Raw genomic sequence first — 14,634 nt, 5'->3', positions numbered from 1 at the left:
TTTTTTTATTTAGGAACAGTGGTCAGGTGAAGCATTTATCACTACATATGTGTCACACTTAAAAGGCCAAACACACTGGCCAAACACACCTCGTTTAAAACTCCCCAGTTGACAGCCATGACTCCGTCTAAATTGTACCCCCCAAGCACCCTCTTCATGAGGGACGCGCATGGAGTGGATGAAAGTCCCGACCTCAGCACAGCACCAAAATTGCTGGCTGTCAACCTGCCCTGCCTGTGTAACTGCCACTGAGGATTTGTCCGCTGTCCTACGGTGGCTGTCTGGATGGCAGCTTGCTGGTCTCTGCTCAGTCGCATTGAGGCAAGAATTGCCTCAAGCCCCCGACCCCCACGCTCCTTCACCAGCTCCGGCACGTTGAAAATGGCCTGATGTTGAGGCTGTAGCTCTGGCTCAGGTGACAAAAGCCATGCCATGCCACGCTGCGCCCCTCAGTGCAGACCTGAACAAGTCTACTTCCTCAGTGGCGATGTCTCTGGCCAGTGGGTTGTATGTCTCCTCTTGCTGTTGGTAGAGTTGAGACACCGGCTGGACTACTTTTGAAGTGCCAGGCTTCCTCCACTGGCACTCAACTTCTGTGGAGCTGATCTGCCACATGGCAAATATTGCCAATGCTGCAGCGTGGCTGCATTTGTACATCCCCCGTGCACAACCACAGACAGCGCTCTGCATCACACCATCCTCTCCCATGTAGATCTGTACAAATAAAGTAAGTACCATGTTTGTTAACATGCTATAATAGATTGAATGAGCAATACAAGGATGGTCCAGATCTGGGGGTGGGAGGGTTTATTTTTCCATAGTTTTGTCCTCTTGTCTGATTGTTGTTGTTTGTTTTTTCTGAATTTTTTGTAATTTGTGTTGTATTGGTTGTGATTGTACATTGTATTTTTTTAAATGTGTATTACATTTTTGAAAAACATTTGGTCAACAAAAAAGGATTTGGTCAGGATCTAGACTTAGTGTGTAGTTTATGAATTAATCAATGCTCTCTACATTAGGAAAACATACCAGTGTACCAGAGGGAGTCACACACAGCTGTGCCTAGATAACCAAACAAATTGACAAGATAACCAAAATCCTTGAATCTACACACAGCAAATAAACTCAAATGACACAACGAGATGTAAAAAGGAGATCACACATATAGTCGATATAAAACTGGCCGCTTCAATCTGAAGAGCAACTAAAACAAAACACGGGAGTGTACCTTGTTCTTGTGAACACTAATGTTATCCACAGCATACACACCCGTATACAGTACACCCGTTCTAGGTTCTGATTGGCTCTCTAGGTTGGCATTCTAGCTTCTGACTGGCTGTCCAGGTTGTCAATCACAGCCGTGGTTCATATTATGCTAGTCGACTCGTAACATCGCTAAACTTTTTTTCTTGACGGTTTTCTCAGTCAACTAATGCTATTGATAACAGTAACATAAATTAACACAGCCCTGCACACTGCAGTCATTATATGTCGGGTCTGTGGTTCATCATCTTCTTTTTCATTCTCCTCCTTATTGACTGACATTAACCTTAAACATTGCACTCATATTACTCACCGAAACCTTGTAAAGCCGGTCCCGCATGCTGGCTCTTACAGAACCGACTAACTCCCCTTTCGTGTATGTACAGCTCTCAACGTGCCCAGACTTGTAGTGATTTTCACATCGTTTTATACTTTTATTCTCATTCTGAAAGAATGAGGTGAAATGTGCCAACGTGACGGTCATCTTTGTGTTGGTGACGCGTATTGTGCGGGACCAGAGACATGTAGTTCACTGAGCGGCTTAACACAAAAAAATGTGTTACTTCACAGTTTTACGACACATTTTAATTTTTTTGACTTGCAAAATGTTATTTTAAATTGACAAACATCATATGTGTCATTCGTGGCACAATTCAAACGGGATCAAAAGATACGTTTTCTCTCTCCATTGAATTCAATGTATAATTTTCCGCTTCCGGGGTCCCATGGAGGCTCCCAGAAGGGGAGGGACTTCGCCTCTCTATTGAGACTTTTGCAACGTGCTGGTTGCTGCTGTTTGGCTCGGGGGCAGCGCCCCGTAATGATAAACTAATGCCAAGGGCAAGGCCAGGCAGGAAACATGTGACTTATCAGTAACTTTAGACATCGTAACATAATTTTAAACAAGATTTTATTGTAGATTATACATTTTACTGATACCAATTGTATGATATTTACCTTGTTCATTAAAAATAAAAAAATATAAAATATATATATTTTTGAAATATTTTTTTTTGAAATATTTTTTTTTTAATTTAATATTTTTTGAAATATTTTTCTTTGTATGTGGGAAGAGGTGGGGCGGCGCCCCTAGCGCCCCTATGGGCCGGCCGCCACTGGGTATAAGTATATATATTGTACTTGAGTAAAAGTAGAAGTACTCAGATCTTGTACTTGAGTAAAAGTAGAAGCACTCAGGTCTTGTACTTGAGTAAAAGTGGAAGCACACAGATATTGTACTTGAGTAAAAGGAGAAGTACTCAGATCTTGTACTTGAGTAAAAGTAGAAGTACTCAGATCTTGTACTTGAGTAAAAGTAGAAGTACCAGAGTGTAGGAATACTCTGTTACAGTAAAAGTCCTGCATTCAAAATGTTCCTCAAGTAAAAGTAGAAAAGTATTCTCATCAAAATATAGTGAAAGTAGCGACAGTAAAAGTAGTCATTGTACAGATTGGTCCATTTCTGAATAATATATATGATATGTTTTATAATGATTGATCATGAAAGTGTTCTCAAAGCTTGTAAAGGTGCAGCTAGTTTGAATGACTTTGTATACTGCAGGGTAGCTTGTGGATTTGCTCCAGGTGGAACTAAAGTCTGATTTAACACTTGATTATATTTCACATCATTCATCCACATCTGTAAAGTAACTAAAGGTATTAAATACATTTAGTGGAGTAGAAGTACACCATGTACCTCTGAACCGTAGTGGGGTAGAAGAACAAAGTAGCAAAATATTGAAATACTTAAATAAAGTACAAGTATCTCAAAATTGTGCCCAAGTATAGTACTTGTTGAGTTTATGAACTTAGTTACTTTACACCATGTGGCTATAAAGATAAAAAGACTAAGCCTTGAACACAGGCATGAAAATACATTTTCAAAATGCTCAACAGTGCTGCCAAAATTATAAACTGACTGCTACACAATTTAAAATAAATGCTTTTATATATTTCTATTAGATGTGACTCTTTGGCGTTTCTGTTATTATTAACACAGCTGCTTTAGTTGTTCTGCTAATATCCTCTGTTATTCCTCATTTTAAAGCCAATATTCCGTGGGGTGGGGGAGCCGGGGGCTCGGATCCTTGTCACCTTTTTCATAACTGATGAGTTTGCATCCCTGTATGTTAAAAAGCCTCAGTCACCTTAATTCATGTAATAAAAACATCTCAGGTCAGTAACACTCAAAGATAAATGTGCAATACCATGTTCAGCTATGTTACTATTTATAATGTTATTGTTGTTACTTCAGAAGATGTACATATTGGAATGATTTCTTAACTTACAGTAGGCTATTTTTTACAATGTGTGTTGGAAGGATTTATTAAATTACAATGAATATTGTCATTGTTGAAGGCTTTTAGAGAAGGGTGAACTATAAGCCTGAATTACATAACATTTTATACCTAAAAACATAAAAGCCACAATAAATAAGTCACAATTATTGTAGTTATTTTTACCTCACGTATTGCTTTCAACCCACCAGCTTTTATGGTGTTGTTACGTCACTAACTGTGCTTGTCACATACAGTCTATGGTCACTCAGAGTAACCTACAGTTAATTTAGCTGCTGGAGAAGAAAGATCAGGGGGGAAGGCGGGGGGGAGAGAACTGTGGTTGATTGGCCATTAGTTGTATAAATACACAGCTGAGAGATGCCGTTTCATTCAGACTGTTTAAAAAACGGTAACAACAGACTATTTTTCTTAGCGGATGCATGTCAATTTAAATCAATACATACAACTATTTTTTAAATCAATAAAAAAAAATTCTAAATCCATAAAAGCATTTAAATTAATATTGGGAGTCATGTCGTTACTTTGTTGAGAATGTGGCCATGTAATATTCGGGATAATTTGCAGCGACTTGTTCCTTATGGGGAAAATAGCCACCGTCATGCAGATCAGGATCCCTCCGCCACGCTTTGGGATCCTGATCTCCCGACGAGGCTCCATTCAAATATAAATATTTTTAGTGAATTACTGAGTTTAGGCTCGTTAATAACGTTTTACTGAAGTTGAATACAGTATATTCATATGTGTCAGTGATTTCATGTCAATTCGGCGAACATAAACATAAATGATCGTGGTGAAGATGATGATTAAATTAGGATTAAAAATCGAGAGCCAGGCTGCATTTACTCCTGTTCGTTTTTTACGACTAAACAACATTATCTTGTTAAATAACAACATGGTGATGTTTTGTAAATGATTACATGTCTCTTATTTAGCACAGAGTATGATATCCGTGACATATGGATCTTAACAAACTTCCGCTGTACATCCAGCGTACTGTATCTGACTTTATTTCACATGAGCTCCAGTGTGGAACCCCACTGCACCCCCTGGTGGATCAATGATCCATTGCAGCTGGCTTCATTATAATTACATTTATCTATCACGGGGGCAGTCTCAAGTCAAGCTGGAGGTTTTCTCTTGAGCGAGGGCAGATCACGTACCAATCACGGCCCTCGTGTTTCAAACTGTCTGAAATGAATCGCTACATCTGTAGGAAACAAACCCGGGCTGTCTACTTAACCGACAGGTTTTGAAGACAGCCGGTTTGAGCCGTGAGCCCTGCTGCCTCACAGCCGACGGAGAAAGGGGAGATCTCATTAGGCGGCAGCCTTTCCGATGATCTCCGGGAGAATACGCCTATCGACGGCAGAGTTGTGATGGCGGATAGAGGGACCCGGTGACCCGGCGTCTGTGGGCCAGAGGGAGACGGACACAATGAGTGCACGACACCTGGGGAGTGGGAGTAAAAGTTTGCGTGCTCTAATCCCCGGCAGGACTCACACCGTGAGCTCCGGTCGTAACTCATATGTCGGGTTGACACTGTGCCCACGCCCTGTTTCCCCCGTCCGGAGGAGAGGGAGGATGGTCCCAGGGGAAACAGGAATGTTTGCTTTTTAGTAAACAGCTCTGAAAAGAGCTTTGTGCCTGACAGTGCTTCTGCAACGGAGTGCTGAAGAAAAGTGGGACTGGATTGTAGGGCCTACTTCCTATTTATACGGAAGTGAGCCCGAAGGTGGGGCCCACGTCATAGGTGGGCGTGGATTAAGTCTTTCAGTGCTGCACACGTGCAGTGGGGTTTACCCAATAGCGATAGCCTTAGAGGGCGAAGCCTTATACGATATAGAAGCCCTAGTTTTATTAAATGTGCCAACTGTTAGGACTGTCTTAGGGAAGATAGGTTTTAGATGCGCAGCTCCACTGTCTTGGAATAGTCTGCAATTTAAATGGAAACTGAGCAATCTGGTGCCACTAAATGTTTTTAAAGCTCGGTTGGATGCAACTCAATCGGAAGCTGTTGGTACCTGCTCATGTGGATAGTTATGTAAATTGTAAATCCCTGTAGAGATGCTGTATGATGTCCTTTTGTTGTTCTGTTTATGTTTTTATGTTTCATGTGGAACTTACTTGAGCAGGTCTCCCTTGAAAAAGAGATCAATGATCTCAATGGGATACACCTGGATAAAAAAAGGTTTGAAATGAAATGAAACTTGTAGCCATTGGGCTGCAAACTCAAGGGTTAACCATGTCACGCATCAAAACCTGCACTGAACATAATATATACGTATGCACTTGTATGCAGACAAGACTTTCTCCTGCTCTGATACCTGCACATTTAAATGTATACATATGTTAAGTTGTTCACAGATATGTATATTTGTAAGAATAATAATAAGAGTGTAACTCGTGTTATTTTTGTGATTTATATTTATACTTTTACTACATGTTTATTGTTATTTTTATTTCATTTGTTATATTCTTATAATCCCTTTGTATATTGGCATGTGTACAATATGTGTTTCTCTCTTATTCTGTTTCTTATCTTTTCTTATCCTTCTCTCTCAGGGAGGTGTGGGAGCTGGACCCCCCCGAGGTGGTGAACTCGGTGCTGCAGTACGCTGCCTGGGGGGTGCAGGGCCAACAGCTGGTGAGAGCACAGACACATTTCCACAGTTCAGCCTTTACACCATCACTGTGTCTGCGTTAGCTTTATCTCAGTTCAGGGTTACTTGTTTTTTGACATTTACTTATTTGTGTCTCCCACCTGCTCAATTAACTGTATTATTCTCAAAGCATGTTTTATTTTAAGGTTTCAAGGTTAGCGAGATGAAAAACATATTCTCATTGATGTTTGAATGCATTTATTAACCGTCTAACGGAAACACTGAACCAACATTAGGTTGTGAGGTTGCTTTCTTTCATGATGCAATTCAATTGGTTAGCACAGACACATAAAATAATGTGAAATGTTGCCTTCAACTTCTTTATTTGTGAATGCTTAGTCCTTATCTGACGTCAGAAATTGATAGGAAAAGCAGTCATTTGAAGGCTCTGTAATTGTGGAGACAATACAATAATAATATAACTTCAGCCCCAGGCCTGTATGACATGTGCTTTTACCGCATGTGTTCTCATTCATAACACTCCGTTCGATGTCTCACTATGGGATGCGCCTCAACGCGTATGCAAACAGAAGCATCAATCTCATTACGCCAATCCTGATTGGCTGGTGATCTTGACGTCTACGTCAGGGAATCCACCCACCCTATAAGTAGCTTGCGCTACGACGCAGCGTCATTCAAACACCTCTTCTCGCTTCGGAGCACGTCTCAAAATATCAGTAGCCGGGCTAGCTTAACTGTCCACAGACTGAACCCAAGCTAACATTCGGTTGACGGGCGCTTGCCGGTTACTTTTTGCTTTGCGGAAGATTTAATTAAATATTAACACACCAGTTAATATTGAAATCTGCCCCGCCGTTTTTCTTTCGGAATAACGGTAGGGTTTTGATTTTTTTCTTCAAACAGTAACATACCTGTTACTAACTTGTCCCTCCGCGCCGACACCCCGGCAAACGAGGATGGACCCTTCTCTCCCTCACACCACGGCAGTCGGAGGCTCGGCTCTGCGGCTGCGGGTTTAAGATCTCGGGCAGGGACTCACACCAGGTCTGGTCGTTCTGCCTTGGGCTGAAACACGCCCAGGAAGCTATCGATAACCCCGGTTCGTGCGGGCATTGTGCCCGCTTCACCGTCAAGAGCCTCCGCCGACGGCTAGGGCGCCAAGCTAGCCTGTCAGGACAGGACCCCTTCATGTCCGTTGATTTGCCGGCCGGCAATCGGGACATGGTGGCGACCGCCGTGGAGATTGAGCCCTGCGCTGTGTCAGGCTGGGGCTCAACAACGGCGGTAGCCGTGGAATCGGAGCCCCGCGCCGTGTCAGGCTGGGACCTGGTGGCGGCAAGGGCCGCGAGAGCGGAGCCCCGCGCTATGTCAAGATGGGGCTCCCAACTGGACCTCACCGTGGTTCCACCCGCGGAGGATGTCCTTGAGCTGGACTATACGGAGGAAGATGAAGAGGATACCTCTGAGTTCTTCTTATCCGACTCCGATGAGTATGAAGATGACATCTTCGTTTCATCTGCTCAGGCTGCAAAGCCGGAGGCGATGTCCGCTCCCCCGGGCGAAAGCACACCAGCTTCGCCCTGCCTCAGTATGGACTTGCAGACTGTGTGCCAACGCGCTGCGTCCAGGCTGGACATCCCCCTGCCTGAAGTGGCCAAGGAGACCTCCAGATCTCGCTATGAGGGGAAGACCTTGCCCCAAGCAGCGAGGATGAAGAGGCAGCTTCTCCCAGTCTTTCCAGAGATGCTGGACGAGGTGTCGGTCTCGTGGAGAGACCGCCCTTTCAGCAACAAGGCCCCAATCCAGGGTGCCTCTTCTTTGGACTGTGACGGCATGGAGAAACTCAGCCTGCTCCACATGCCGCCCATGGAGCCGCTGGTGGCAGCCCACCTCCAACCACGGCTGGCTTCGGCACCGAGCAGGAACCCCACGCTACCGGCAAAGGCAGACCGCTTCCAGTCAGCAATGACCGAACGATCCTATAGAACCGCAGCTTTGTCCGCCAGGGCGCTCAACGTCTCCTCGCTACTGACCGCCTACCAGGCGGAGCTCTGCGAGGACATGACGGTCAAACCTTAGCCTGCCGTGTGGGACGAAATCGCAGCGATCACGGACATTTGCCTCTGTGTGCAGCGCTGTGCAGTCCAAGCCACAGGCAAAGCACTGGGGATAATTGTTGTACAGGAGAGAGCCAGGTGGCTTAACCTGACGAACCTTCCAGACCGGGAAAAAGAGGACGTCTTGGACATGCCTATTGTTCCCGAGGGCATATTTGGCTCCGCTCTAGCTTCGATGCAGCAGCGGTGTGAGTCCAAAAAGAAGGAGGATGAGGCTCTCCAGCTTTGTCTTCCCCAAAGGGTCCAGCCGCCGCCTTCAAAGGCCCCGCGGCAGTCCTGCCTCACGTCCTACCCGTTTCAAGGTCCCGAAACAGCAGAGGTCACAGCTCGCCCCGGGTCTCCAGCCCAGACACGAGGCGAGGACGAGCTGGCCAAGAAATTCTCCGGTTCCGGCAGCAGCCGCTCAGGCACAGCCGGTCCAGACTTTCAGCCACCAGGCGAGGAAGAAGAAAAGGGCAGCCTGACAGCCTCCTCTCCTCTCCTCGATAAAGGCGCTGGGAGTTCCCTGTTTTCCAGCTCCAGAACACATTCCAGTATTAGATGCTCATGTGTTTCCGGGGTGCAACTATGTCCCCATCTTCCCGCCGCCTCGAGTGATGTCAGAACGTCATCCTCAAGTTCGCGCCATGAGGGAAATGGACTTAACATCAAAGACAGCAAGTTCCGCTGCCTGTTTAAGTCACAGAAACACATGTCATCACTATTGTTGTTTAATAAATCATTTTCCACTGTCGTTTCCAGGCTTAAAGCCAAGGGCGCAGTCAATAAAAATTAAAAGAAAAACAATAAAAACAATGAACAGTCTGAAGTCTACCCCCCTTCTAAGAGTGGCTGCTGCCTCTCTCAGAAGGCGGACAATGGACGGGGCTGTGAACACATCACCGCCATGTGCATGCGCAGTGTCGACCGGGGTTGTCAACCTGGGGTACTACCGTGTTCAGACACTAGAGGGCCCCCTAACACAACAAATAAAGACACAGAGGGCAGACGACCGGGATGTGATATCTCCACTTGCTTTGAGAAGCGAAAAGTGGAGGATGCTCACAGATTCTGCTTGGGTTTTCAAGACAATAGCACGGGGTTACAGACTCCAATTCACTGTCACCCCCCCCTCACTTTTCGGATATTCTGCATTCGCAAGCCCGGGGAGAACCGGCCCATATTCTGGAGCAAGAGATTCTCTCGCTACTAAAAAAAAAAGGCTATATCTATAGAACAGAGTCAGAGCGGCTTTTATTCCAAGTATTTCCTCGTTCCCAAACGGGGAGGGAACGGAATTCGGCCTATACTAGATTTGAGGGCTCTGAACAAATATCTCAAAAGATACAAATTCAGAATGCTCACTCACACATCTCTGTTGCTTCTCGTGCGCCAAAACGATTGGTTCACATCAGTCGACCTGAAAGACGCGTATTTCCACATCCCAGTATATTATCCACACAGGAAATATCTGAGGTTCCTCTTTCAGGGTGTCTGTTACGAGAACAGAGTACTTCCTTTCGGTCTGTCTCTCAGCCCACGAGTGTTTGTAGGGTGTACGGAAGCCGCGATAGCCCCGTTAAGGCAACAGGGTAAAACACCTGCTCGACCTGGGTTTTGTAATAAACACAGAAAAGAGCATGTTGTCCCCAGCCCAGACTGTACTCTTCCTGGGCCTACGCCTGAATTCGGTGCCCTTTACAGCCCGCCTGTCAGCAGAGAGAGTGAAAGACTTCAGGGCTTGCCTCGCTCATTTCCAGCCACGCAAATATATTCTCTTCAGATCATGTCTGCGGTTACTGGGGCTCATGGCGTCAGTCATCCTGGTGGTACGACTGGGACGCTTACACATGAGGGAGTTTCAGCGCTGGGTAGCTGCCCTCAGACTGGACCCCGCGGACAGTGGAGAGTGATGGTCACTATGAAAATATGTAATGGCACTCCGCCACTGGCTGCACCCGACTTTTCTAGTCCGGGGCGTGCCTATGGGTGCTGTCCTATCACGGAAGGTGGTCACCACAGACGCATGTCTGACGGGCTGGGGGGGTATATACGAAGGTCGACCTGTGAGGGGTCTCTGGAGCAGAGACCTCCAACGGTCACACATACATTTTCTGGAGCTTTTAGCGGTGTTCCTCACCCTGAAACGCTTTCTGCCTTTTCTCAGAGGACATCATGTCCTCGTGAGGACAGACAACACGACCACAATATCGTATATAAACCGCCAAGGGGGTTTGCGTTCTCTCCAGTTACACATGCTGGAACGCAAACTGATCTTATGGAGCTGCGAACATCTCCTCTCTCTGAGAGCGACGCACGTACCAGGTGTGATGAACCTCGGGGCAGACCTGCTGTCCAGAAGCATACCACTATATGCAGACTGGACTCTACATCCAATAATTGTGAGTCAGCTGCGGGTGCGTTACGGCCGGGCCGCGTGGATCTGTTCGCATCTAAAGAAAACGCTCTATGTCAGCTGTTCTTTTCAATGCGCGATTTAAACGCACCGTTAGGCGTGGACGCGCTCGCACACGTTTGGCCCCCGGTCCTTCTGTACACGTTCCCACCCCTGGCTCTGATACCCCCAACTCTGGCCAGAGTGAGAGAACAACGCCACACACTGATCCTAATAGCTCCACACTGGCCTGCAATGTACTGGCTGGCGGAGATATATCAGCTGCTGTGCGGGCAGCCGTGGCAGCTCCCGCTACGCAGGGACATACTGTCTCAGGCGGGGGTGACGATTTTTCACCCACTCCCAGAGCGCTTGGCACTATGGGCCTGGCCCGGGAGTGGTATAACCTGAATACAGTGGGACTCCCTCAGAAGGTGATAAACACTATTGAGAGTGCAAGAGCTTCCTCCACCAGGTCCCTCTATGACTGTAAGTGGAGAGTGTTTGAGGAATGGTGCCTTCAAAAGGGACACATCTCTTTTCAATGTCCTTTCGGGGTGAATCTATCATTTCTACAGGACCTGATTGATAAACACAGAGCTTTCTCTACGATCAAAGTGTACCTGGCTGCTATTGCTGCATGCCAAGTGGGCTTTGAGGGAAAAACAGGTAGCCAACATCCCTTGGTCTGCCGTTTTATGAAAGGGGCTCACAGGCTCCTCCCTGTTTCCAGGTCACTGGTGCCCTTATGGGACTTGGCAGTGGTTTTGGATGGGCTCACTCGACCTCCATTTGAACCCCTGGAAGAAGCTGACATGAAACACCTGTCACTGAAGACAGTGTTGTTACTGGCTCTGGCATCTGCCAAGCGAGTCAGTGACATTCATGCGCTCTCTGTACATCCTTCATACACTCAGTTTGCCCCGGGGCAAACAAGAGTGTTACTGAAGCCCAACCCTGCCTTTGTACCTAAGGTGGTTGGCTCATGTACCCCCATTGACATTGAGGCATTTCCTCCGCCGCTGTGTTCCTCTGAGGAAAAGCGGCCGAATTTGCTGTGCCCAGTCCGTGCTTTACGCACCTATATGGACAGGTCAAAAGAGTTTCGATGCAATGACCAACTCCTTGTATCCTGGGCTAACCCTCATAAGGGCAAGCCCGTTACCAGGCAACGGCTCTCCCACTGGATTGTGGAAGCGATTGCTCTGGCTTATACGAGTCAGGGTTTGCAGGCACCAACGGGCCTGCGTGCTCATTCTACTCGTGGACTGGCTACATCCTGGGCTTTGTTCAAGTGTGTTTCCATCCAAGACATTTGTGCAGCAGCGAGCTGGTCCTCACCGCTTACTTTTGTCCGCTTTTACAGGCTAGATGTCTCTGCTCCAAGTGTGGCCCGCGCAGTGCTGGGCCCCGTGTTGAGACAGGGTTCTACCTGTTAGGTTCTGGTTGTTTTGGTGATTATCGAGATAAGCATGTCTAGCAATACGGGAGTTTCAATTTCCCATAGTGAGACATCGAACGGAGTGTTATGAATGAGAACTATAGGTTACTTACGTAACCCCAGTTCTCAGAGTAACATGAAGTGAGATGTCTCACCAGACGGCCCTTCTTGCTAAGGCGAAGCGAGAAGAGGTGCTTATTTTGAATGACGCTGCATCGTAGCGCAAGCTACTTATAGGGTGGGTGGATTCCCTGATGTCGACGTCAAGATCACCAGCCAATCAGGATTGGCGTAATGAGATTGATGCTTCTGTTTGCATACGCGTTGAGGCGCATCCCATAGTGAGACATCTCACTTCATGTTACTCTGAGAACTGGGGTTACGTAAGTAACCTAGTTTCTGAACCGTGAGGAAACAAAAAATGTGTCAATTTTCAAATTCTTAACCCTTAAATAGGCACTTAATATTTTGGAAAGTTAGTTGATTGGTATTTTCTACATTACTAGCATGTTATACATTAATCCACCCCATTAAACCCATGTTACACCATTATTACCCCCAAATTACATGCATGTTACACCATGCTCACACTCATATTAAACCCTTATTATATCCATGTTTAACTGTTTCTTAGACCCATATTACACTTTTATTCCAACCCTATTGCACCCATATTACACATTAATACACCCCTATTAAACCCACGTTACACCATTATTACACACGTACTACACCAATTTCCCACATAGACACAGTCAAATAACTGACCCCCCAGGGTACAGAAGCAATTTAAGGGTTCATTTGCAACTATTCAAAATATACCAACATTTTTTAGGGGACCTAGTTAGATGCACATTTTCATACCTTTTTTATGAATCCACACCAGACAGATGGTCAGGGGTGTTATTTGACAGCTTAAGGGCTAAAGCTGCTTTGTCCATATTTGCACATTTAGGCGTGTAATATTTGAGCATAAATCAAACAGGACTCCATTAGGAAGTCATTATGGTGATAAGGGTGAGAGCCAGACAGACGTGAAGGCGTTCTCTCCGAGTGGACCGTGAAGCATCATTAGCTGGAAGAGCATCTCTGGAAACAACGACCTAATGTGGGCTTTATGTCCGTAGGCAGGCATGGTAATTATCTGGGAATTTGTGTATTCTCATTTAGATTCTAGAAAGTTTTGTTTGGATTATGAATTAGATTTGTGTCCATTCATCATATCTTAAGCAATGCATTGCACAAACAGTTTCAATATTAGGAGTTGTCTGAATTTCTAATTTGTGAAGACATGTCAGGGGTTCAGTGCGTGGCACATGTGAGGACATTCAACATGTTTGGTTTGCTGAGAGCCACAGACAGGTTGGACATTTCTGAAGGACGCTTTTGGACTATTTTTTACAACTCTCCTTGTGAAGGTCATAGCCAGAGCTTAGAGGTTGTTATGTTACATTTGGAGTTATGAGCACTTCTTAAATCTAAACAACATTCAAAGATTTGTTTTAAATAGTTGAAAGAAACTACATTCACAAAACTATATTTCTCAGGCCTTTACCCTTCCTTTGTCATTGTTTCTAAATGTTTTTATATCAGAGTAAGGGGATATTTCGTGTAATCGCCCAACAAAAAAACCTGGATGGTTCCACACTACGTTCTTTGAAATAAAAAAATACTGATCACTGCTATCATTTATTTAGGGATGTTTTATTACAATGTATAGCATCTGAGGCCTTCTGGTGACAATTTATTTATTTATATCATTCAACAGTTTTCCTTTTATTTACTATAAAATAAGGTTTTATTTGTGTTAATAAGTCAGAATGAATTTGGTTAAAAAGGTTTGTAACAGATTTAGGTTACAATGTATACTACATGCTTTATAAATAGCCGAACCTGGTTGAGAAAAGTTGCACAGTTGAAGACAACAATATCTAACTTGAACAAACCTGCGGCGCTATACTCTCCCTACAGCTGCAGTCCTGTTTCCTCCCACTTCTCTTTTGCAGATTCTGCTGTTAGATAAGTGTTCTTGAACCTTTAGCTCATGCTCTGTCTGTCACTACCGATCTGCCGCCCTGCCCTATCTGTAGTGTGCATGTGCGAGATGGTCCGCCATATTGGACAACTCTGTACAGTAACCCAAGTAGGACACTTGACACAGTGGCTTTTGGCAAAGCTCAAAAAGAAAACTCGAGAGAGATGAGTTATTGTTATTACAACAGTAAATATGTATTCAGTATGATAGCTGTCTAACAGAAGTTAAATCCATTTCTCACTTATTCTGACAATGTACTTAACCCCAAATAAGAGAACCCAATACAAATATTTGTTAAATAATAGTGAAGTCACGTTGTAATAACAATAACTCATCTCTCGAGTTTTCTTTTTGAGCTTTGCAAAAGCCGATGTGTCAACTGTCCTATTTGGGTTGCCGTACGGAGTTGTCCAATATGGCGGACCATCTCGCACATGCGCACTGCAGATAGGGCAGGGCGGCAGATCGGGTAGTGACAGTGTC

General features: G+C 45.2%; 1 protein-coding gene across 1 annotated transcript in view; it reads left to right on the top strand.

Moving 5' to 3' along the window:
- LOC307029645 (inactive dipeptidyl peptidase 10-like) overlaps positions 1 to 14,634 on the top strand; it is a 287,270-nt gene that overhangs the window by 219,911 nt on the left and 52,725 nt on the right. The window contains exon 7 of the mRNA XM_079665726.1: positions 6,126 to 6,207. Within this exon, the coding sequence (XP_079521852.1) occupies positions 6,126 to 6,207 (82 nt within the window). The remainder of the gene's footprint in view (positions 1 to 6,125; positions 6,208 to 14,634) is intronic.

This window comes from Notothenia rossii, assembly GCF_949606895.1.
Source record: "Notothenia rossii genome assembly, chromosome: 2".
NCBI classification, from domain to species: domain Eukaryota; kingdom Metazoa; phylum Chordata; class Actinopteri; order Perciformes; family Nototheniidae; genus Notothenia; species Notothenia rossii.
The sequence above is the reverse complement of the archived record's forward strand: the minus strand, read 5'-3'. Positions and strand labels throughout refer to the sequence as shown.